We start from the raw sequence: 25,332 nt of genomic DNA on the forward strand, positions 1-25,332 counted from the left end.
CTTACCAGAATTGGTTTGTTGAAGTTTCTGATTAGGGAATAACTTCAGTTGAGGTATTAATTTTATCACTCTTCTTTTAGTTTTACAGTATGTCATGAGGTTAAATCGATGAGGGTTGTCGAGTTTATAACGGTTATAATTTTATCATTCCGGTTTGATTTTACTGTAACTGTAAACTGTTTGATTTTGCAGTTTCCTCTTTTTGGAAGGGAAAAGTGTATAGACAAGCAAAAATTAGTCTTTATTGGAATGTAGTTTTATTTATGGATTGCTAGAGACTGTTGTATTCACGAAAATTTGATCGATTTCGGTGGACTACATAGCCGGAAAAAAAAAAACTTGGTTTAGACTTTTCTGGTAGCTATTATTGGTTTGTTGATTTGAGAAGATTGCAATTGACTGTTTTATGTTCATTGGGAATCTCTAGAGAGCAGTCTTCCTAGTTGTTTAGACTATTTGGAGGTGATTTAGTGTAACAATGTATGCATATGATTCGGCAAAAACCCTGCTTATGTTGTTGGTGCTGCGGTGATCTGTGTGTGGACAGTTGATATGGTTTCTTTTACAAGTTACAAGAGGAAGCATTCGGAGAATATGTTAGCTAAGAGGGATGAGTGATGATTCGCTTGACTTGTGATTATGTTGCAGCAGGTTTAAAGAGAAAACTTGGGCATTCTGCTTGTTATTTTTAGGAGAGCCTGATTAGTAGGTTTAAGGAGAACTTGTCACATTGCTTGTTATTTTCTACTTGTTCATATTTTTGTCTAGATTACTGCCAGATGAGTGAAAGCAGAGTTTTTTGCAAATGGATTGAGTATTTCTTAACTATCTTTCCTGATTTTGATCAAGAATTTGAATGGTAAAACCATCATAGGTATGTGATTTTTGTGTTATTGGTCCAACGGGATTAATGCAAGTTAAAAAAAAAAATGTCTTTGTGCATATTCCTAGTCAGTAGCTAAATGTGAAAGTCATGATCTTTAAGAAGGAAGAGGGAATAGAACATTCATCATTCATTATCTACCTCTATCAGTTGTTACTTGGATTAGTTGGATTTATTGAAAATTATATTTACAGACTCCTTTGAAGGATTTATGAAACTTAAAAAAATAATTATTAATTTGCTCTTTTGTCAGTTATCGGGAAAAGAAATTGATGAAGGAAACACTAGAAACTGTAGGCCTATCTGTGGCGTTTTCTTTTGAAGAAATGTACTATATATAGACAAAAGCAAGGATCAAATCTTTATTGGAGTGTAGTTGTATTTATGGATTGCTAGGGAGTAGGGACGGTTGTATTATAAACTCGATTGATTTAGCTAATTAGCTGGACTACAATTCAGACAAAAGCTTGGTTTAGGCTTTACTAGTAGCCATTGTCAGGTTTGTTTAATTGGGAAGATTGAAATTGACTGTTCGTTGCTCCCTTGGAATCTCTAGAGAGCAGTCTTTCTAACTGTTTGGAGGTGATATAGTATAAAAAAATATATACATATGATTCCATGATAACCCTGCTTATGTTGCTGCTGCTGTGGTGCTTTGTGTGCGTGGACATAGTTTCTTTTACAAGGTACAGTAAAATATGTTGTCGGGGGTTTTAAGGTGAACTTGGTCATTCTTTTTCCAAGAGATTTTGAAGAGCCGTCATATTGTTTGCTTTATTGCTCATTTTTCTTTTTCTTTTTTTTTTTTTTTTTTTGAAGTAGACGACGTAGATATAAAGTTAGATGGTGGAGCGTCATGGCTATATCAAGGGTATGGTTTTAGTAATTGGTGCTTAAGATCTTAACTCGGTGTCTTTTTTTTATAAAAAATTTCATGAGCTATTACTTCTCAAATAAGACTCCAAATTTTGTGGCCTTGAGAAGTCCCTGAGCTGGTTATAGGATGCTTTTAACAGAGTACATGTGATGCTTAACTCGCAGGATGGTGGATGCCTTTAGTGACCATATTGAATCAGCAGTTGAGAATGCTATTGTAAGGAAACTTAATGAAGGGATCTCAAAGATTGGTTCCTTGTTGCAGTCTCTTCCTACAGAAATAAAAGTGGATGAATCTTCTGCGTTAAATGTTACCTTTGTTGGAGATCCCACCTTAAGTGATTCTTCCATTGGTTTTGTGATAAATGGGTTATTTATTCCAAGGAATGGAGCTCTGGCCACCCCACATCAGCACCGAATATTACAAACTTCAGTTCCATGCTATACTCCTGCTAAGATGATAGCAATGTCATTGCATGAAGATGTTTTCAACTCTGCAGCTTTAGTGTATTTCAATGTAAGTCTTTTTGGCTTGATAGTTTTGTCTCTCGTTCCTCTGGGTCCCATTATGAGTTAATCTTGATACCTTTCTGTTGGCAAGGCATGCTGTTTATAATAAACTTCATTACTAACCTCTCGTCAATTTTAGTTAGTTATGCTTGTTTGTTTTATTTTGTTTTATACCCAAGATGTGTAGTTTTACTCTTTAAATCCTAAAGTATGACCATTCTTCCTACTTTACCCGCCATGCATGCACACAGCGTGTCAGCGTACCTCAAATGCTATCTACTTCCCTCATTAAATTCATGCTTTCAAAACTTAATAAGGATATCTTATGAATTCTTAAATAATAAATGACACAAAAGCATTAATGAACTGTATATTGAATTGAGCCTTGAGGATGTAGTATTTCTATTTAAAAACTATGAAATATTACATGTCGCTCATCTTTGCAGAAAACACATTTGGAAGGCAAAGCTACAATCTATAATAAACTTAAGAAATCATCTCTTAGCATTGCAGAGATAAGATTAAGCTCTTCTAGTTTCCATCTTCTAATATATTTGGCTTGCACACTTGTACCAAGCTGAATACTACAGACTTCACCAGTTCACTGTGTCAAAAACCATCTTGCTCAACTTCCTTGCAGCATGTGATGTAGGGCCGAAATTAACTACATTTTCTGTAGTTAGGCAGGGCTTATGGAGAGGAGAGTTGACAAAATACCAGATCAGTCTCTTTTGAATACTAGCGAGTGGAAAGAAGTTGTTTCCAAATTTACGAGCAATATCCCAATGCCAAAATGGCTTTAGACTTATCAGTGGCTTCTCCTCCACATTGTTTGCTTTATCTACTTTGAAGAATTGAAGGATCAATAGGGTAATGGAACAAACAATAAATATACTCTAGAAGGGGGTTGAATAGAGTATGACAACTTTTCGTAAATATGAATTTCAAGGTTTGCGGAATAAACTAATTCACTTTCCAGAGTCAAGGCTTTGAGATTCACTTCAAAATTGAAAAGCAAACTTTGAATATAAGAAAGAATATAAATTTGTGAGTTAAAATAGAAACGAAAACAAGCAAAGTAAAACAAATAAAAATGAGACAAGACCCTGGGATATTTTTACGAAGTTTAGCAAATATGCCTACGTCTCCACCTAGGATTGTTCAACCCGTAGGATTTTAACTTCTTTTTATTTCTCCCTTTAGAGTCCTAAAGCACCTAGAAGATCAACCTATCTTCTCTCCGCAGCCATCTAGCTACACCTTAGCAACTCAATTCCCAAAATTAAATTTTACTATACTTTGAGTATTATAATATTACTCTTAATATATCACTCTTTTGATAATAAAATTTATGCGCTCATGATATACTACTCTTTTCTCTCAATCTAACTACAAAATAAAGTATTTGATAACTAGAGAGAAAGTGTTTAACAACTCTTGTTATAGCGAATGAAGCTTGATAATTCTTGTGTCTTTCTTGTGAAGTGTTGCACGCTTTTTATAGAGTTGATATGTTAGATTTCTGATTTTAAATTTTGAAGCACCATTGAGAGTTCAACGTTATTTGAATAATTCAGCCTTCGCTATTCTCAAGGCTTCAAAAACAACGTTCATCTTCAACAGAAATATCCGGCTGATCTTCAAGGGATTCTGTTAAAACAAACTTTGAAACTCATACTAATCGGTTAGTCAAAAAATATGTACATGATTTCAATTTCAAATCTTATCCCTTATATGAAGTATTCTGTAAAACAGAATTTGTTAGTGTAAAAGATAAACATTCACTCTAACAATATATATCCAACATACTAAAAGATAAATAAATATCAGAAATTAATCGTTAGATAATATTAACTTAGGTTTAATATTCGAGCAGCCCAAAACAAAGACAAAGAACCCTGGACTGTGGCAATATCAATCCTAACTATATTAGGCTTAATAAAACCAAACACATTATAGCAGCAACCCATAAAATATAACCTATTAGGTTTGACTTCAATCATACAGTAAATAAAATATTAAAGTCAATCTTAGTGGAGTCTTCAATCTCCTCCTTGATGGAAGTCAAAACCACCAATATAAGTAAACCTGTGCACAAAGATTAATATCCAAACATTCCAACCATTCATCATATAAAAGAAAGCACTAAACTTTCTCCCCCTTTTTGACTTTCAACAAGGGAAGAGAAAATGTTTGGAACAAAAATAGTTAAAGCAGCGTTTAAAAAAAATATTATAGACAATTAAAAATAAAAGTTCAAAGTGTGAATCCGAAATAGAAAAACAAATATCAAGGCCTTGAACCCAACATCAAATCACTTCCTGCCTTGCTGGTAACGCACATCAGCCTGCTAGCAAAAGGCTTATGAGCCTCCCTCATAGTCTTATCCCATTGCATCTCATCCAACCTTCTCTGCTCTTCAGTTCTATATTTCTTCACTACACCATATTCCTCAACTATGATAATCAAAGGCTCAGACACTAGAAGTCAAAGAATGGGTCGGTTGCGCACAGTACATTCACAGTGTAGGAGGACATTTGCAGATTTCTCCTTGGCATGCTCAGCAGCATCCTTATGAAGAGGCATAATACTGCCAGTGGTGAAAAAGCTAATTGACTTTGGCAATAACAATAGCCAAGAGTTCATGAGTTTAATCTAGCTTGGTTTCAAGGTCTTGAAATTGTGACATAGTGTCACGACGGAGTTCATCTAGACCAAACTCCAAAGCATCTAAGCGAGAAGAGGATAAGGAGGAGTCAGGCAGTCAGCAATGCCTTTCCCCTTAGACAGAGATGAGGGTAGGGTTTTCCAAGAACATCTAGAAGAAGCAAAATACCAATTTTAGTAAGGGAATCGAGACCACCTTTAGGAGAATGAATTCGCTCTACTTCCTCATTGTCAACACAGATACTGAAAAATTGGAATATTTTAGGAAGCAGATTTGCGTAGGGCAAATGCATAGGCCGTGAAGAAGAGATACAATGCACCATTGAATAGCAGAAACAAAATTTCAAGGGCTTGATCGGTGATTAATTCTCGTGAGTTTGTTCGGGGAACAATACAACGAACCGAATAAGTGAAAATTATTTTGGGTTTGAGGAGAGGAGATGAATGAGTCTGTTGGCGAGAGAAGGGAAGATTTGGAAGCAAGAATTGTTCCCTAGCCTTAGTGACACATTCGGCACGGGGAGGATGTGATTCTCGGGAAAAGTCAGGGGATGTGCCCAAGATTTGGGCCAAAATTGAGGAATTAAGAGAGATTTCTCTCCCTTTGACAAGAGTATCAAGGGTAATTTCCCCACGACTCTTCTTAACCACCATATTAATGTAAAATAGGCGGGTGAGGCGAGGATAGGCAACATTAGAAACAGAGGATAGATTAAATAAATTTAATTCTTGAAAAATCCTAAAACAATCTAGTTGAGCAGAGGAAATGAATTCAATATCCATCAATTCAGAAAAACATAATCGTCTAGAGTGAAAACCATCTTTCCACTTGCCAAGGGTTTGATTATTTCTAAACTAAGATGAAGGTATAGAAGAGTTTACCCCTGGTTCAATTTGAGTTTCGGGAACAGATGGATTAGGATTTAGAGCAAAGACGAGTCCGAATTTGATGGCTCTGAGTACGAAACTTGAGGAATCTTCTGATTTGAGGAAGAGGCACGAGTTTTGGAGACCTTAGAGGAGGAAGCTACTGACTTTCTTTTGGGGGCCATTGATAATTAAAGAAGTATTGAATTTGAGATGAAAAATTAGAAAACAATTGCGGATGAGTTTAAGAGGATGAAGTGAAGGAGGAGAGAGAAAGAGGGAGAGTTAAATAGAGAGAGAAGAGTGACGGTTTTAGGGAAGAGGGAAGGTAAAAAGATTGGAGTGAAGTGACATGACGAGGGGAGATAATGACGGTTTGGAGAGGTTCAAGGGTTATGGAAGAGTTGCGTGATTCAAGGCATCTTTTCAAAATAGAAAATAATTACACCTGTTAAATTTTTTTTTATTTTTTATTTACAAAAAAAAAAATTAATGTTTACCCACTTGGATTAACCACCAAATTTTAATGTTCCAAGAATTTTAATATTCTGCTATTTTATTTCAAGGACTTGACATACAGGTTAAAGTCTTGATATAAGGTGCAGTGTAACAACACATATTAAAGCTGTAAAATGCGTACCTTATCTCCCCCTAGGAAGATGCATCCTTATTTAACATTCCCAAATCAAGCCGAATAAAATTGAATCTTTTTTCGCTTAAAGGCTTGGTAAAAATATTAGCAAGTTAGTAAGTGGTAGAAATAAAAGAGATAGACACTACTAGAAATAGGCATATTTCCGACGGACCAGAATTTCCGTTGGAAATTTTGAATTTTCCGAGAGAATATAATTCGTCGGAATACCAACTTTTCGATGGAATTTTTCTCGTAAATCTTCCGACGGAATTAGTTTCTGTTGAAAATTAATACTTTCGACGGAATATTAACTCGGAAAATATCTTTCGATGGAATATTCCGTCGGAAGTACTAAGTTCCGACATAAATTATTTCCGTCGGAACTAACAAAAAAAAACAATGCATCTTTTTGGACTTCTGGTTTTTTTCGAAATAGAAACAGAAAAGGCAAAGAGAAAGAGAATGAGAAAGAGGAAGAGGAAGAGAAAGAGAAAGAGAGGACCACCAGGTCCGCCGCCGCAACCACCGTCCTTACACCGCCGTTATTCCCTCGTTGCCGTTGGGTAAGTGTAGTACATTTTGTTTTTTTTTAATTTAATTATTTTCGGTCGGATCCCTAACCGGAACCACCATTTCTACAGCCACCCTCGTTCCTCCTTCATCGGTGCGACCAGAACCACCTGCTGCTGCCCTTGACGCCGCCGCGAGGTTAGTGTTGTTGTTGTTGTTGTTTTTATTTTTTTTAATTTTTTAAAAGAACTTATAAACCCTAACTGTACTACCTCTTCGCAGCCACCACCGACGCCACCTCCACCAAGCTACCTCCTCCCCTCCGTCGCCGCGACCAGAACCACCACCCTTTCCCCCTACTGAAAGTTCCAATAAGTCCTCCTACTTTCCCCCCTTTTTTATAATTTTTAATGAATTAAAAATCTTCATCCACCCCCTTATTTTGCAGCGAACATCGACGCCGCCTCCACCAAGCTTTCCGTGCAGCCACCACCGAGCTTGTATCTACCCATAGTGAGTTCCTTTTCCCCTTTTTTCCATTTCAATTTTATTTTGGTATAATAATAAACCCTTATTTATTTTTTATTTTTAATATTTTTTTTGTAGAATTTTTAGAATTAGTTGGTTTAATTTTTTATGTTAGTGTAGTTTAGTTTATTTTAATATAATGTAGTTTAATTTAGTTTAGTTTTATATAATGTATGTTAATGTAGTTTAATATTATGATATGATAGTTTGGTTTATTTTAATATAATGTAGTTTAATTTAGTTTAGTTTTATATAATGTACGTTAGTTTAGTTTAATATTATGATTTGATAGTTTGGTTTGGCTTAGTTTGATATGATGTATGTTAGGTTACTTTATTTTAATATAATGTAGTTTTGTTTTGTTTAGTTTAATATAATGTAGCTTAGTTTAGTTTAGTTTAGTTTTATATAATGTATGTTATTTTGGTTTAATATTATGATATTTTAGTGCAGTTTGGTTTTGTTTGATTTGGTTTATTTTAATACTATGATATTATATGTTAGTTTTGTTTAGATTAATTATGATATATTTGTTTAATATAATGTATGTTAGTTTAGGTTATATATTTTTAAATGAATCATTTGCATAATCATATGCCTAGATACCCGTTCAAGGCATACATGTTAGGAGTATGTCTTGAATAGTCCCCGGTTGGGACTGTCCTTATACGCTTATTCTCACTTAGGTGGTGAATGTATGCCTTGTTATTGATTCTAGGGAATATCGTGCCTTCTCATTTCTCTACAATGTTCTCTAGGTACATATGTAGGTGTGTCTAATCGCGTACATCGTGTACTTGGAGAAGTATAGGGAAATGCTTGCGGATTTTCCATAGAATTGAATACATGGCTTACATTCACTAGTGGGATTAAACGTACAAGGATGGGTAAGGTTGGAGTGATAAGGACCCTTTGGAAGCATTTCAAATCTCATTTGCATTTCCATAACACTTTAATGGATAATGAATATTAAATACGCTTTATGACTGATGTGATTATACATATGCTTGAGTTGTGTAGAAGTTGTAATCATGAAACGAACAGAACGTAGTTGGATGTATGAAAGGAAGGTTGGGAAAAGTATTAATCCATAGTTCGTGAAAGGGGTTAATGAATTCATTCAATACGTCAAAGATAATCCTGAGAGTAGTAACCCGAATGAAGTTAGGTGTCCATGTGCTAAATGTAAGAACAAACGGCTTTGGGATCCAGAAACGGTTAAAATTCATCTGTTTTGCACGGGTATTATACCTAATTACTATGAGTGGATGTGTCACGGGGAAGGGTTTCCGATAGTTCCTGAACAGCAGTCCAATGAATATCGTGAAATGGTTTTCGATGCTTTTGGTCATATTCAGGAACAAGGGCATTCCGAGCAAGCTAGTGTTTCATCAGAGGAGGAGCCTATTGCACAAGCTAACCATTTTCTGGAGTTGTTGAAGGCTTCTAAAAGGCCATTATACGAAGGGAGTTCGTTGTCTGTGTTAGAGATGGTCGTTAGAATCACTAGTCTAAAGTGCGAGTATAATCTGCCCCACAGATGTGTTGATGGGTTTGTTTCTTTGCTCAGTGAAGCAATTCCTAACAACAACCATATGGTCGACACATTCTATGAGGTGAAGAAGATTGTGAAGGGCTTGGAACTGCCTCATGAAAGGATTCACGCTTGCCCGAAAGGATGTATGCTGTTTTGGAAGGATGATGCTCAGCTGTTTACATGTAGGGTGTGTGGCAGCGACCGATACAAGAAGACTTCCAAGGGTATCCTAGTGCCTTTGAACGTTTTGTTTTATTTCCCGATCACACCCAGGTTGCAAAGGCTCTTTACAACCAAGAACATTTCGGAGGAAATGACATGGCCTTCGAAAAATCCTCGAGTTCAAGGCACAATGGCACACCCTAGTGATAGTGAAGCTTGGAAACACCTCGATAGTTACTTTCCAGAGTTTGCCTCCGAGCCTCGTAATGTTCGGCTTGGCTTGTGTACAGATGGTTTTGCTCCTCATGGCAAGTTTGGGGGACAATATTCTTGTTGGCATGTCATTTTGACCCCTTACAACCTGCCTCCCTCAATGTGTATGAAAAGACAATTTATGTTCCTTTCATTGCTCGTTCCTGGTCCTAAAAACCCTAAGGGAAACTTGGATGAGTACATGCAACCATTGATAGAGGAGTTGAAACAGTTATGGGAAGTTGGCGCGCATGCGTGTGATATTTCCATGAAACAAAATTTCAATCATCGAGCAGCCATCCTATGGACCGTTAGTGACTTCCCGGCTTATGGTATGTTGTATGGTTGGGTCACATCTGGTAAGAAACCTTGTCCATATTGCATGGAGAAAAGCAAAGCATTTTGGCTCGAACATGGTTGTAAGGTTTCTTGGTTTGATTGCCACCGCCAGTTCCTTTCGACAGATCACCCTTTTTGGAATAGTAGAACTGCATTCTGCAAAAACAAAGTCGAAAAGGGTGCACCTCCACACATTATGTCAGGAGAGGAGCTGTGGGAATGTGTGAAAGACCTTCCGAAGGCTACAGATGGGCCCGAGTCACTTCAACGCCTCAAAAAAGAAAAGAAGGGGTGGTTCAAGCAAAGCATACTGTGGGAGCTTCCATATTGGAAGCATCTACTTATTCGTCACAACATAGATGTCATGCACATTGAAAATAATTTCTTTGATCAGTTAATTCACACTGTAATGGATGTGAAAAAGCATATGTGTGACACGCCATCCGCTCAAAATGACATTACCAAATATTGTACGTAGCTTCATCTTCAGGAGGGTGATAAAGGAAAAGAGTTCATACCGAGAGCTCCATTCGCTCTTGACAAGGCTCAAAGAAAAGTTTTGTGTGATTGGGTTAAACAACTATGATTTCCTGATGGTTACGCCTCCAATTTGAGCAGATGCGTAGATATGCAAGCATGTAAGCTACACGGAATGAAAAGCCATGATTGTCATGTGTTCATGGAGAGGTTGTTGCCTACTGCTCTGAGGGAATTTCTCCCTTGCCATATTTGGAGTGCAATAACAGAGATCAGCCAATTCTTTCGCGATTTGTGTTGCTATACAACATCAGTTAGTGACATGGAGCGATTGGAGAAAAACATAGCTGAGATCCTGTGCAAGCTTGAAAAGGTCTTCCCCCCTGCATTCTTTAACTCCATGGAGCATTTACCTATTCATTTGCCATATGAGGGGAAGTTATGTGGTCCTGTTCAATATAGATGAATGTATCCGTTCGAAAGGTAAATCAAAGACCCATGCACATCCTATTTCTTACATCAGATTCAATGTCATGTCGTGTTTATACATTTACATAACTATGATTGCAGGTTCCTCAATCATTTGAAACGAAAAATTGGAAACAAGGCTCGAGTTGAAGGATCCATTTGCAATGCTTATCTCACCGAAGAGATAGCAAACTTTTGCAGTAACTACTTTCAGGCGACGATTGACACGAAAACTTATGCAGTAACATGAGATCTCGGTCGAAATGTGAATGCCGACGTGGACTCCACAGTGGACAACCCTGAAATTCCAGAGTTTTTCACGGAGGATAGCGGTCGTGTGTCAAATGAGGGCAAAACTCGGTTTTAGATGAAAAAGGACTCAAGTGCACTCATTTGTTCGTGTTACGAAACATCGGCATTCTTGGTGAATACGAAAGGTATAATATGTTTAGGAATGAAGTGTGTTCAAAGCTATGAACAACTAAAATGATTACAATGTTGATTTACATTATTTTTGGCCTAGTAGGAAGTTCGAGGACTACATTCTTAGTACTCGACCTTATCTGCGTAGACAAGAAGTAATGGAGAAATGCGAAGCTGAATTCTCTGATTGGTTTCATCGCAACGTGATATAAACTGTCTAAACGTGCCATAATTATGCTTTAATATTCCTTGCTATTCAATTCACTCAATTAGGGAAGTGTGACGGTTATATTCAATACGTTGATAGGTTGTTGAGGAGGAATCAAATTCGGATGTGCTGCGAGCGTTGAGCATGCGCCCTTTCAAGCGTGTTCGAAATTGGAAGCAGATTTTTGTCGGTGGCTTTAATTTCCATACACATGCCCATGGCAAGCACAAATCTACGATGAATTATGGCATGTGTGTATCAAGTGAGGATGGTGGAGAGTACTTCGGCATTTTAGGCGACATTATTGAACTGGTCTACACTGGTCCCGAAAAAGAGTACAAGACTATTTTCTGAAGTGTAGTTGGATGGATTGTGGTAGGGGAATGAACATACATGAACAATACTAGCTTGTCGAAGTAAATCATACTAAGAAATACCCCAAGTATGATCCATTTGTCTTATCTTACCAAGTGACTCAAGTGTACTACGCATCATACCCTAGCCTGAAACGGGATCGAGTTCAATGGTGGGCTGTGTTTAAAACATAAGCAAGGTTAGTGGTTGATGCACCGGTGGACTGAGAGTTTTTGCATGCACCATCCCCACAAGTACATGCAACGCTTTGCCCACCGAATGACATTCCGGACAATGCCATAGATGATGATGAGGAAGATGATGACGATGGCTTTGTTATCTCAAGTGATGAAGATGATGAATCTAGTATCGACTCTAGTGATAATGATGAGGATGATGACATCGATGTATTATTAGATGATAGTAGTGATGATTCCAGTAGTGATAGTAGTGATGACATTACTAAATAGGAGAATATGTTACTCTCCTTCGTTGAATTTGCTTGTTATTGTAAAAAAGACAACTGACTTGGTCTTATAATAAATCATTACTTTTACGCTGAAATTTTATTACATTGTACTACACTTGTAACTTATAATATGTTGTCATGTTATTAACAACTATTTCAGGTAATCATGGCGGGCGGTAAAGATAAAGGTAAACGGACAATGGAGATCGACTCCTCCGATGAGGACATGGCAGATGCGGATGCACATGATTTGGGGTCTACTCAGGAGCCACTACTACAAAAATGGTCAAAGAGACCTGTCGTAAATGGCTTAAGAGACCTTTTTAGAGGAGGTCTCTAGCTCACAGGTCTCTTTGTAATCAATAAGAGACCTATTAAGTAAGACAACAGGTCTCTTTCCATGGAATTACCTCTTTCAATTATGCAGGGAAAGAGACCCGTTATTTAACATAACAAGTCTCTTTGACCCTTATCAAAGAAACCTGTTTTGCTAGATAACAGGTCTCTTTTAGCTTAATTGTTTTAAAAAAAAAATTGATAATGATATATTTATTAATTGAATATTTGTTTTGAAAGAACTAATATGGCAAAAGAATTGTAAATTATAAAACTAAATAGTTAATGAATTCATTGAAATAATTTACAAGGATAGAACTCAAAGAAATAATTAACAAGGATAGAACTCATTGAAACAATTTACAAGTATAGAACTCAATAAAATAATTTACAAGTAACCATAACCAACAACTAACAGTCTAATTATATATCCAACCAACGATCCTTTGGTCGATTTTATTTATCCCTCCATTCATGAACTTCCTTGATCGAGAGTTTCTTGAATTTCTCATCGTCCTATACACCATTAAGAAAATCAGTTATAAAAAATTAACACTAACTCATTTGAAGCCTTCATAAAAATCAATCAACTCTTCAGCATCAAAATCATTTCTATAATCCAAAATATAAACAAGAAAAAATCATCAATTGATCCATCAAAACCAACATTAACATTCTTTTTTCCCATACACCCTTTCACTTTAAAAAGAAAAATTAAACAAGAAAAAATATACCAAAATTAACATGCAAATGAAAAAAAAAATCAGAAAAAGAATTGTAAAAACCCCACCGGTCTTTAAAAATCCACCCCCAGCCCGTATAAACCACCCACCCCCAGTCCATATGAACCCCAACCACCACCGTCACCTAGCACAACAACCATAAAAAAACCCCAACCACCATAAAAAAATTAGAAATCCCCAGTCCATATAAATCACTCGAAACCCGTATAAATCAACCACCCCCAACTCATGTATGAACAAACCACCCACTCTCCGTATAAACCACCCCCCAACCCCGGTATGAACCACACCCAATTTTTTTAAAAAAAAAAATCCTAGCCACCCATTAAAATAACACTTACCCAGTCTAAAACTCAAAACCACCATGACATAAAAACTTCTTGTCAGCCGCCTAAAAACCATTAAAAATATAAAATAGAAAATAGAAAATGGTATTATACCTGCTATAGCTCTTCAATTATCACTTTAATTGCCCAATTTGACCGTAAAAAACTCTAGATCTAGAGTTTTTATGGTAAAAATTAACAGTTAAGGATGAGGAAACGCCGGCGTAAAATAGGATACGGCAACAACGCCGTTAAGGTGGAGGATGCCGCAGTGACACCATTAAAGTGGAGGATCCTACAGTGGCCGTTGAGGTGGAGGATGTGCCGTACTTTCTTGATCTAGGAGAAAAAGAAAAACATGAATTGAGAGGAGAAGATGTGGCGTAGCTCTCTTGCAAATGATGAGAGTAGATGAAAGGGAGAGGAGCATATAAGGGTAAATGAGGAGATAGAGAGCCGTGTAAAAATAGAAGTGATGGGCCTTATTCAATAAAAAAAAATAGAAAAAAAGAAAGTGGTGGACCCATATATATATATATATATATATATATATATATATATATATATATATATATATATATATATATATTAGTATAAGAGACCTGTTAAGTAAGACAATAAATCTCATATTTATTTCCTTTTATTCTCCCCAAATACGTGTTGGACCTTTTCACATAAAATAGACATGTTATCTCTAATATTAGGTCTCTTATATTTAAGAGACCTGTTGTATAAACCAACAGGTCTCTTAATAGAGGTTTCTTTGACCATTTTTGTAGTAGTGAGCCCACTTCCAGCTCATCACGAGATCAGACACAGGAGCATTCACAATTGCCGGTGTTAGACCCTACTGTGCTCTGGTACGTACATACATTTTACGAATTGGTTTTATATTCTTAATTTTGAGAAATTAACCTATTTATTACTTCTAACAAGTTTTATAATACTTTTTGTTGATGATCATCTAACTTTGTGGTTTCGTCTTTAAATGTAGGTTTGACGACAACAAGGTGAGGAATGCGGTCTCCGGGACGCTAACCGGGTACTATCGAGAGCCTTGGAGGAATTACGGAGAGGTGGATGAAGCAAAGAAGCAACACTGGTGGAACTTATTCAGCGTAAGCTATTTTAAACTTAATTAATACATATTTTATGAAAAGTATGAGATGAAGTTGAGTATATAACTTATGAAGTTTATCATTTGCAGAAAGAATTCACATGGGCACCTCAATTGACCGAGGATGTGAAGCACACTTTTGAAAAGAAGTTTGCTACTCGGCTACGTGACATGTTCTACATAGTCACGCACAAGATGAGAGGCATTAAGCCAGGCTGGCTCAATGAGGACGTCCACAAGAAAATGATGGACATTGTTGCCAATGATCCAACTTACAAGAAGAGGTCGGCCCAAAACAAGAAGAATAGGAGGGGCGGTTCAATGGAAAATGCGGTTAAAGCTACCCACTATCAGGGTTCGATGTCAGCTGTACAATATGCTAAACGGATGGTAAGTTTGTTGAATAGGCAGGTAAAATAGAAGAGAATTGTGTATTACTATGTAAAGGTGCTCTAACATTTAAAGTTTATCATTTTCTACATGTATAATCGAAGACGACGAAGAATAAAGGCCAGCTCCCAATACCTCATGAGCTTTTTCTGAAGACGTACTTCAAGGAAGTTCCTGGGAAAGGCACGATACCATCCAACACCAAAGCACAACATATTGTGGTAAAAACTTCAATGACACTTAGGATTTGAACTTATTTGATTGATTTCATGAATTACTTTCCAAATCATTCCTAAAACTTGGGGAGTTGGTTGTTTTTGTGATTTCAAGGCATGTCCACCTAAAACTACCTATAATATGAATGTTATGAGAAAGAAATGCTTTATTTGGTTAGAAATGTAGAAAATAGGCAAAGAATAGGTCATATAGGGGTCTATTGGTTAAATTTTAGTCCAAATCGTTCCCAAAACTTGGGGACTTGGTTGTTTTTGTGATTTCAAGGCATGTCCACCTAATAATACCTATAATATGCATGTTATGAGAAAGAAATGGTTCATTTGGTAAGAAATGTAGAAAATAGGCAAAGAATAGGTCATATAGGGGTCTATTAGTTGAATTTTGGTCCAAATCGTTCCCAAAACTTGGGGATTTGTTGTTTTTGTGATTTCAAGGAATTTCCACCTAATACTACCTATAATATGCATGTTATGAGAAAGAAATGCTTCATTTGGTTAGAAATGTAGAAAATAGGCAAAATAATAGGTCATCTAGGGGTCTATTGGTTGAATTTTGGTCCAAATCGTTCCCAAAACTTGGGGAGTTGGTTTTTTTTTTTGTGATTTCAAGGAATGTACATATAAAACTACCTATAATAGACATGATATTACAAATACATGGTTCATTTGGTAAGAAATGTAGAAAATAGGCAAAGAATAGGTCATATAGGCCTTAGTTGGTTCTATTTTGGTCCGAATCGTTCCCAAAACTTAGGGAGTTGGTTTTTTTTGGTGATTTCAAGGCTTGTACACATAAAATTACCTATAATAGACATTTTATGAGAAAGAAATGGTTCATTTGGTAAGAAATGTAGATAATGGGCAAAGAATAGGTCATATAGGCCTTACTTGGTTCTATTTTGTTCAGAAAACTGATTTTAACTTACATCTGTGTGCACCTTTTCCTATGTGTATCTTGTAGGAGGCCTACCAAAATAATTTGAATAATCAAGCACCCAAGAGATTCGGAAGAGTCCAAATGAGTTGTATTGGAAAATTGTAGGTGGTCGGAACAAGAAGGGTCGTGTGAAGGGACTTGGCCAAGGTACAGAGCTGTATTATGGCAACAGGAAGGGTTCAGGTTCCAAGTCTTCCCAGAAATACACGCCTTCCTTTCTTTCCCAAATGTAGGATCAGGTGGAACAGAGGGTGGAGCAGAAGGTGGAGGAGAGGGTGCAAGCTATGCGGAGTGAAATGGAAGTCAAGATGGAGGCTCAATTGGCCGAAGAAAGGAGAAACCAAGAGAGGTATGAAGAGATGATGCGTCGATTCTCCAGCAACGACCCATGTTCCAACATTCCACATCAGCGTCGAGACCCCATGAATGACCCGGGTAGTGGCGGTGCAGGGCAAGGTACACCGGTTGTAGCTTAGAATTTGTGTATATAGTATGTACATGTATTTAGATTTAGATTATGTTGTATAGTTGCACACAATGTATACATTATTATAAATAAATATATAAAAACATTGCCGTAATCAAATCATAAATTCAAATTTATCTTAAATTAGGTGCAGGATATATAGGAGACGAAATCCAAATTAAATCATTTAATTTGCTAAATAAACAGGGCTAATTCTGACGGAAAAATCTGTCGAAAGCTCTTACTTTCCGACGGAATTTTTCGTCGGAATCTTCTCCTCTTTCGACGGAATTTTTCGTCGGAATATCCCCCTTCCGACAGAATTTTTTCGTCGGAATCTCCCCCATTCCGACGGAATGAACATGTTACGACGGAATTTTCCGTCAAAATGGAGGAGATTCTGACGAAAAATTCCGTCGGAAGGGGGGGCTTTTCCGACGGAAACGTTTTCGTCGGAAAATTGCGACGGACTCCCGTTTAAAGTCAAATCCAGTTCCGACAAAATGGATTCCGTCGGAAAATCCGTCGGAAAAGGCCTTCCGACGGAATTTCCCACGGAAAAAGTCCAATTTCCTACGAAGGGTTTTGAGACAGACTTATTCCGAAGGAATTCCGTCGGAAGGCCGTATCCCGACAGATTTTTCGATGTTTCCGATGGAAAAATTTCGTCGAAATCCAGTTGTTTTCTTGTAGTGAGATACGTCACCTTTTTCCACATGATCCCTTATAAAATGATGTCGCACATCAATATGTTTAGTACGAGAGTGTTGAACATGATTCTTTGTGATTGAGATAGCACTTGTATTATCACACTTAATTGGAATTCCTGTAAATTTCAAGCCAAGATCTCGAAGTTGTTGAGATATCCACAGAATTTGTGAACAACATGCACCTGCTACAATGTATTCTGCTTTGGCAGTAGACAATGCCACCGAATTTTGCTTTTTAGAATGCCAACGAATAAGGGATGAACCCAAAAATTAGCAGCAGCCAGAAGTACTTTTTCTATCTACTTTATAACCTGCAAAATCTGCATCAGAATATCCAACAAGCTCAAAGTTGCTATTTTTAGGATACCAAAGACCAAAGTCCTTAGTACCATTTAAATAACGTAGAATCCTTTTTACTGCACTAAGATGAGATTCTTTGGGGTTAGCTTGAAATCGTGCTCACATACAAAAAAATTTGATAATAACTGAAAATCTTAAACTTCGAAACTGTACATATCATACATGAGTCTTACAAGTTGAATATCGTCTTTTAATTTAATACATTTGGATATATAAAAGGTACATGCATGAAGTACCATCTTTGTTGTATGGTTGTATCCCTTCTACTCTTTTGATTGATGTTTGTGTGTTTTTCTTAATATATATCGATCATTTTTTCAATATATACATCATCGTCATCAACTTTTTTATTTCATTGTCCTGTGTAATAAGAAATCAAATTTATTTTAAAATAGATGTTAGTAACAATAAATACACACTATAAACAAAACAAGATAATTAAATTAACGTTTACAAATAATCAAAAACACTATAAACATAATAGGATAATTAGATGACCATTAACAAATACAAATTTGAACACATTGCTAGATAATGAAAATAATTCAATGTGACATCAATGAACATGTATTAAAATCAATTAGGAAATTCTCAATGGTAACCCCCAACTTGTGTAACACTGAAATGGTAACCCTCCTTTCTTTTATTATACAAAATGACCTTACTTAAGAATTTTATCCTAGTTATGACATTAATGAGTTTTGATTAAAAAATTAAACCACAGTTAGATTTTTTTTTAAAGAAAGAAAAACTAAATAAAAAAACACAGCCACCCTCACCCTCTCCCTACCGCAACCACCACCTTCACCTTCACCTAGTCGTCACCACTAGCCAGACCCACGACCCTCCCTCTCTCTCTTTACGATCGTTTGACCCACGCTAGGGTTTCCTCTGAGTTGTGGTGGTCAAAGAAGGAAAGGTCAGCAAAGGAGAGGTCGGGATTTGGGATTCGAATCAAGGCAAAGGAGAGGGAAGAGGAGAAAGAGAGGGAGGGTGGAATCACGGTGGTCGTCGGTGTCAGGGTGTTAAGCTCTGAGTAACCAAACCTGATTATGCACAGCGAAATGGAGGTTTGGAAAACTATTCCAGAAAGCTAGCCAAGAGAAATAAGGGCAACTTGTTGGTAATAATTGTATAGATGATGTAATATAGAGATTTTAAGGGAAGAAGATAATATAGAGAATATGAGATGATTTCATTCATTCAACATAATTGATGCATTACTAGGACTTGGCTTAAATAGCCTTGAAAATCAGCTGACTAGCTTAGCACACAAACAAACAAAATGACATAATAATTTAAAAGGACAACTAGCTAAATGACAAATTACAGTATTTCATTCTAGCTAATATTCCCTGCATCATTCTTCTCCTCTCTTTCCGTGAAGCTTCCTTGTACAACTGTCATTCCTTCATTCCTTGTTGTCTTTTCTTCCGCATTCTCCAGCTCAGAAATTCCCACCTCACATTCTTCTATGCTGACTTCTTCCAGCTCAGCTTCTATGCTAGCAATTGTATCATAAGGTTCCAAGAGCGCGATGGTCGAGGTTAGAGGATCTGGGCATGCGGTGTTCGAGGTCGGGAAGTTCTGGGCGCGCGGTGTGGGTACGGTTAAGGTAAAGGTGGAGGTTGTGGAGCAATTAGGCATGCGGTGGTCAGTGGTCAGGTCTGGTGGTGGTTCGGTGAGGGTGGAGGTTGTGGAGGTGCTAGTGGGTTTGGCGGTCGTGGTGTTTTTTTTTTTTTTTTTTTTTAATTTTTAATTTTTAATTTTAGTTTTTCAAGCTAACCATAGTTAATATTAACAAACCATTTATTAAAATAAGGTTAATTGTGGGAATAAATTTTTAATGAAGGTCAATTTGTATAAAAAAAAAAAAAAAAAGAGAGAGAGTTACCATTTCAGTGTTACACAAGTTGGGGGTTACCATGCATTGAGAATTTCCCAAATCAAAATGAACATTTTTCAACATGTAATTAACAAGTATTAAAAGTCAACGAATATCTTTTAATATGAGAATGAACTACAAATATTAAAATTTAATTGAACATTTTTCAATATGATACTAAACAAGTTTTAAATTTCAAACAAATATCTTTTTCAATATGAACATGTTTAGATATGTGAATGAATGTTTTATTAGATATTGCAAATGAACATCTTTCAATTGAGAATGAACATATAATGTAAAGAGAATGAACATGAATCTAATTTAATCGAACATATTAATATCAAAATGGTTGTAAATGAACATGAATTCTATTTAAATTGAACATTTACAATATATTAAATTTTATAGCCAAAATTCGTCAATTATATTTTTTAGTAACAAAATAAGTAATGTTAATTGATAGTGATACTTCAATTATTCCACAAATTAAATTGACAATTTGTCTGTGATTTTAAATATTATAATTTGAATATTAATCATTCTACAACTGAACATTTACAATAAATTAAAATTTTCAACCAACCAATATTCACCAAATAACAGTTTTAATTGAATTAATTTATAATTATTGAAAATTTATAAAACTGTAGACACTTGATTGTGTCTCCCCAAAAACCAAACCCAGTGCTGAGTATCTTTCATGTCTTTGATTAACGAGTTCGGTAAAGAGTTGAAGAGTCCCGTGAAGTTACCTTAAGCCTTGACCATACCCCTAACTTTTCCTAAATTGTTTTAAAATCAATCATTTCGTGCCTTTAAACCCAAAATAATTCATTGTCCTTAAAATCATTCATTTCGTGTCTAATTCATAAAAAACGTTCAAACCAGATTATTTTGGTCCATAATCCTGGTCCAATTATTGTTTAGTTGGATGAGACTTATAAGCCCAAATCCGACTTATAACGAATAAGTTATGGCCAAAATACTAAATCAAGCCCAAACCGAGCCTAAGTCCACCTTACCTACGACCCAATGATCATGTGAGGGTCCAAATACCTTATTCCTAAACCTAAACCATTAGGATTCCTTGGGAGCATCTATAATCCTCTAGAAAGATAAAGATCAAAAGAGTTCGAGATTGAATAAAACTTGTACCCATAAAAAACCAAACTCCGAATAAAATAGATTATCCTTTTGAAATCATCACGCCACGACAGCAATATCACACCGCGATAGAACCAAAGCGGCGAGATAATACTCCAACGCACCGCGATGGTTAACTCACCGCGATGGTCCCAAGGCGTCGCGATGGACACTGTCGTGCCGTGATAGGTCTATCGCCCCGCGATGAAACCTGTTTTATTGCGATTAAAATTCTGATCGTCTAGCACTAGGTGAAAATTGCTAATCAGCACTGGTTCAAAACCCCCATTAGGCACCGGTTTTAAACTGGTTCTGATTTGAGGGATGCCAAATCCCAAGACTTTTCACACCGATTCAAAACCGGTGCGAAAACTTATTTTTCGCACCGGTTCCTAATGTGAACCGGTGCAAAAAGTCTCCAAAAATATTAAAAAAAAAACTTTTAGCACTGGTTCTTGCTTTGAACCGGTGCGAAAAGTGGCCAAAAAAAATTTAAAAAAAACTTTTAGCACCGGTTCTTTTCCGAAACCGGTGCCAAAAATGCCCAAACTAAATTAAAAAAAAAAAAGTTGTTTTTTTTTATTTTTTTTCACTTAAATTGTACCAAATACTTTTACATAATCATAATATTCATAAAACACATATTTTCTTCAATAACTTGTAATATTACACTTTAAAATACTTAAAAAAAAACACTACAAAATCAAGGTCTAGAGAAATGAATTTTTGAAGACCATGACCACTTTGAATAGGATGTGAAGCAGAGCTAAATGGCAGACCTTGAGCAGGCCTCGTCAATTGGTTCCCTGGAGATGGGAAATATTGTTGCTGCATGTTCTGGTTAGGTGGTAAAGGTCCTCTATAACCAAGATTTTGTGATGCTGTAGGCATCCCAGAACCCAGTGAACTAGGCACAGGAGATGCTTGAGGTGTAGCATATCGATGGCCCTTAACGCTGTCTACATAGGCAAAGGGTTCTAGCTCAGCAATCTCTTCAGGAGTAAGCTTCACAGATAAGGCTCCAATGTTCTGGTTGAGGTTATCAATCTTAGTGGTTCCAGGGATGGAACACACATCAGCTCCCTGGTGATGGACCTATGCAAGCGCTAGTTGTGCTGTGGTGCATCTTTTTCGGGCTGCTATATTTCACTGACCCGCTCAAACATGGTTTATTGTGCTCAATATTCTCTGATTGGAACCTTGACAAGTTTTGAAAGCCAATAAGAGTAACATGTAGCTAGAGATTAATATTGAAACAAGCAAGGTAAAATTAGATCCTTCTACATGGCGCTTGACATATACTGTAAATTAGATCTTTTTATCTTCCATGCATTTTACAGTTACACTGAAGATGATTTTTACTCAACTCTATCAGCTATATACATCACTAATTAAATAGTGCAATTAGGAAATTAACAGCTGACGTTGATTAGAATCGGGGACACAGAGGATAATGACTAGAGTCGGTAAGCAATATCAACCGAAAAAGGCTAGATTTCATAAAGGGGAATAGACTATGAAACTAAGTACAAAGGTATCATTCTGCAAAGACTAAAAAAATCTTAATTTACAGTATATGTCAAGCGCCATGTAGAAGGATCCAAGAACATAAAAAATTTACAAGATTCTGGTGAAATGGGGGGAAAAAGTCAATTAATTTATCAATATTATCATCCGTGTTAAACACCTTCATTTAAACCCAGCTAACTGTTGAAACTTTCTCTATTGAATACAGGTATACAATCATATGGTTTTTTTTTCTGTGATATTAACATTACACAAGTGAAGCAAACAACTTAAATTAGACCAGGATAGATCTTTACCTGGATATCAAACCTTTGCTTTGTTGAATCCAGTTATATTGTCCTATAATGTGATTCTTGATCATCATCTTCCCTTGGATGGAAACTAATCATTAAACTACAGTTCTTGGCTGTTGCAGCTATCAAGTAGTCCCTTATAATCTTCAGACTTTCATCTACAGGGATTGAATGCAGAGAGTTATACTTTCCTAATTGCCTTTCTTCACCGGAATCTTTACATATCTTGCAAGGCTGGGAAACAATATCATAATAAGCATGAATTGCCCCTTCCACATCAAATTTGTCAAGCTTTTGGACTTCAAGTAGCCTGTTGTCTATCTGCATTCATTAGGTTAAGCATAAAATGTATGCAACTCACCAAAACATCAAACATCATAATTCATTAGGTTATAGTCCACCACCTCCAACAAGAATCTCCTACCTTTATCTTAGCACGCTCTTTTTCTCTAACTTGTTTCTTGTACCGTTCCCGGTTATAGTCCATGATTTTGCAAACAGGAGGCTTTGCTAATCGGTCAACTTGTGAACTCACAAACATATCAGACCTTTATAACACCAGCAATATCAGAATATTGAAAATGAACCAACCAAGTTGATAAAAATAGAATAAAATAAAATGAAAAAATTACTAAACTTCCCAAATAAAAATAAATAAATAAACATATTTATAAAACCCCATTAAGGTCTATAATGATTAATAATTAATGATTAAATCTCAGTAAGACTAATCAAGGTCTTCGATCGGAAAAAAAAGGTGGTGGTGAGAACTAGGAGATTGCGGACAAGTGAAGATTGGAACTTTCAATGCTCTTCCAGCATCATCGTGGGGAACAATGACATTTAATGCTGATTTTCCATGATACTAGAAGGCATAGTGACTTAAGAATGCAAACATACAGAACTGGCTAGAAATTGTCAAATAAGGAGATGGATGGCTTAGATAGGAACTCGAGGAAGCTTTTCGTCAAAGAGATGTGCACACTGTTCAGTAAGCAATGATTATTTCCGCTAACAACGAAAGATGTATTGTGGTTGTAACTCTTGCAAGGATGATACTTAAGCTCTTTTCTATTTGGTTGAGCAGAGTGAGAATGAGGGTGGAGGTGGGGGGAGAAATTGAATGGTAAGTAATCATCAGCAGGGGTAATTGAATGGTAAGTAATCAGCAGGCAATGCAAGGTATACGGAAGCTTGGAGACAAACAATCAAAGGCCGGGTACGTCGTTATCCACAAATTAATTTACTAATTTTCCACCAATTAGATTGTTCGAAAACTTACACCCGGAGACAAGTTGCAAAATAATTGGCCATTAAACCAACATCTTATAAATTATCAAGGGTCATGGGGGGTAGAGTGCTTCTCGTATGGAAGGTGTGCATTAGTGTGACTACAAAGTGTTTGGGTACCTTTGCTTTGAGGTCAAGCAAGAGAAACACATATGAGAATAGAGAAGAAAAGAAGAATGACATTGATAAGCTTTACCTATGGTCTAAACATGTATAAAGATACAAAAACTCTAAGTCAATCTTAGACTACAGTTTAACCATAAAATTGAAGTGAGCTAAGCTTTAATAGCTGTAACCACCAAACAAGCATAGAGACAGCCACCAGACCATGCAGTTCTAAATTCTGGCCAACAAAATTCTAGATCTTCAATCACCTTAGTATTAAGCAAGAACAACAAGGGCTAGATACTTCAAGGGAATTAATTTATCACTTATAGTCCTACAAGGCTGCAAGGTGCCGAGGATGGATCATCACATGTTAACACGGTACCAGAACATCAAATGTATGCAACTCACCAGAACATCAAACATCATAATTCAATTGATTCAAACCACAAATAAAACTAACAACCCAACAACCACGAAAACACCACCGCAACCACCACACCCACCACCGCCCCCATGAAACCATCACCGCAACCCCTATCCATCTCCAATTCCCCCAAAATTCCACAAACAGGCTTGAGAAATCAGGAAACCCTTAATTTCTTCCAATTAACCTCAATTGGCAAAAATCACTCAAACATAGAACAAATTCACGAGTAAATCCATAAAAAATCAATCCAATAACACAGCCAGATTCGACAACCCTAAAACAACAACAACAAAATCAACCAACAATTCATCAATCGCAACGAAGATCAAAATTAAGAACAACAAAAAAAAAAAAAACAAATTCCAAACCAAAAGGAAGCGAAATTGAAGCAAACCAAGAGCAGCATGTTGTTCAAGGCCGATTTCTTCAGTAGAAACCATAGTTTGACAAGCGCCGATTTCTTCATGAACAACATCACCAAATTTAGGCCAAGAACAACGTTCAATCTAGGTCTTCATCTTCGTCTACTTCCCGATTCCTTTGTTGATTAGGGTTTGTTTGAGGAGAGAGAGGAAGATAAGAGAGGAGGAGAGATCGAGGAAAGAGAAATTAAGAAAGAAGACAGAAAGAGAAATAATTGGCCGGTGTTTTTTTTATAATTATTTTACAATAGATTTCGCACCGGTTCGAACCGAACCGGTGCGATTAACTCGTTTTTCGCACCGGTTTTGTTAGAACCGATGCGAAAAGTCTTCCCCTCAATCCCGCCTACTTTTTTTCGCACTGGTTTTTAAAAACCGGGGCGCATTTTGCGATGCCTATTTCATTTTTTCTACTAGTGTAAAATCTTATTTTTCCTTATAAATAGAGG

The 25,332-nt window shown here is 36.5% G+C and overlaps 1 protein-coding gene, 1 long non-coding RNA gene and 1 pseudogene across 3 annotated transcripts; 2 read left to right on the forward strand and 1 right to left on the reverse strand.

Moving 5' to 3' along the window:
- The first annotated feature begins 356 nt into the window (after positions 1–356).
- LOC110737673 lies at positions 357–4,524 on the forward strand (annotated as a pseudogene).
- A 4,279-nt stretch (positions 4,525–8,803) lies between these two features.
- LOC110737944 lies at positions 8,804–10,243 on the forward strand. Its single transcript, XM_021918292.1, has one exon. The coding sequence runs from the start codon at positions 8,804–8,806 to the stop codon at positions 10,241–10,243; it is 1,440 nt and encodes a 479-aa protein (XP_021773984.1).
- An 11,210-nt stretch (positions 10,244–21,453) lies between these two features.
- Positions 21,454–25,064, reverse strand: LOC110737674. 2 transcript variants are annotated; one of them, XR_002514432.1, is made up of 4 exons: positions 24,856–25,064; positions 23,061–23,184; positions 22,640–22,957; positions 21,454–22,015 (listed from the first exon to the last, which is right to left on the reverse strand). It is a non-coding gene; the product is annotated as an uncharacterized LOC110737674 (long non-coding RNA). The 2 variants fall into 2 exon arrangements; XR_002514431.1 differs by having other exon boundaries at positions 23,061–25,064.
- Positions 25,065–25,332: the final 268 nt, after the last annotated feature.

The sequence above is a fragment of the Chenopodium quinoa genome, unplaced genomic scaffold, assembly GCF_001683475.1.
Source record: "Chenopodium quinoa cultivar QQ74 unplaced genomic scaffold, ASM168347v1, whole genome shotgun sequence".
NCBI lineage: Eukaryota > Viridiplantae > Streptophyta > Magnoliopsida > Caryophyllales > Amaranthaceae > Chenopodium > Chenopodium quinoa.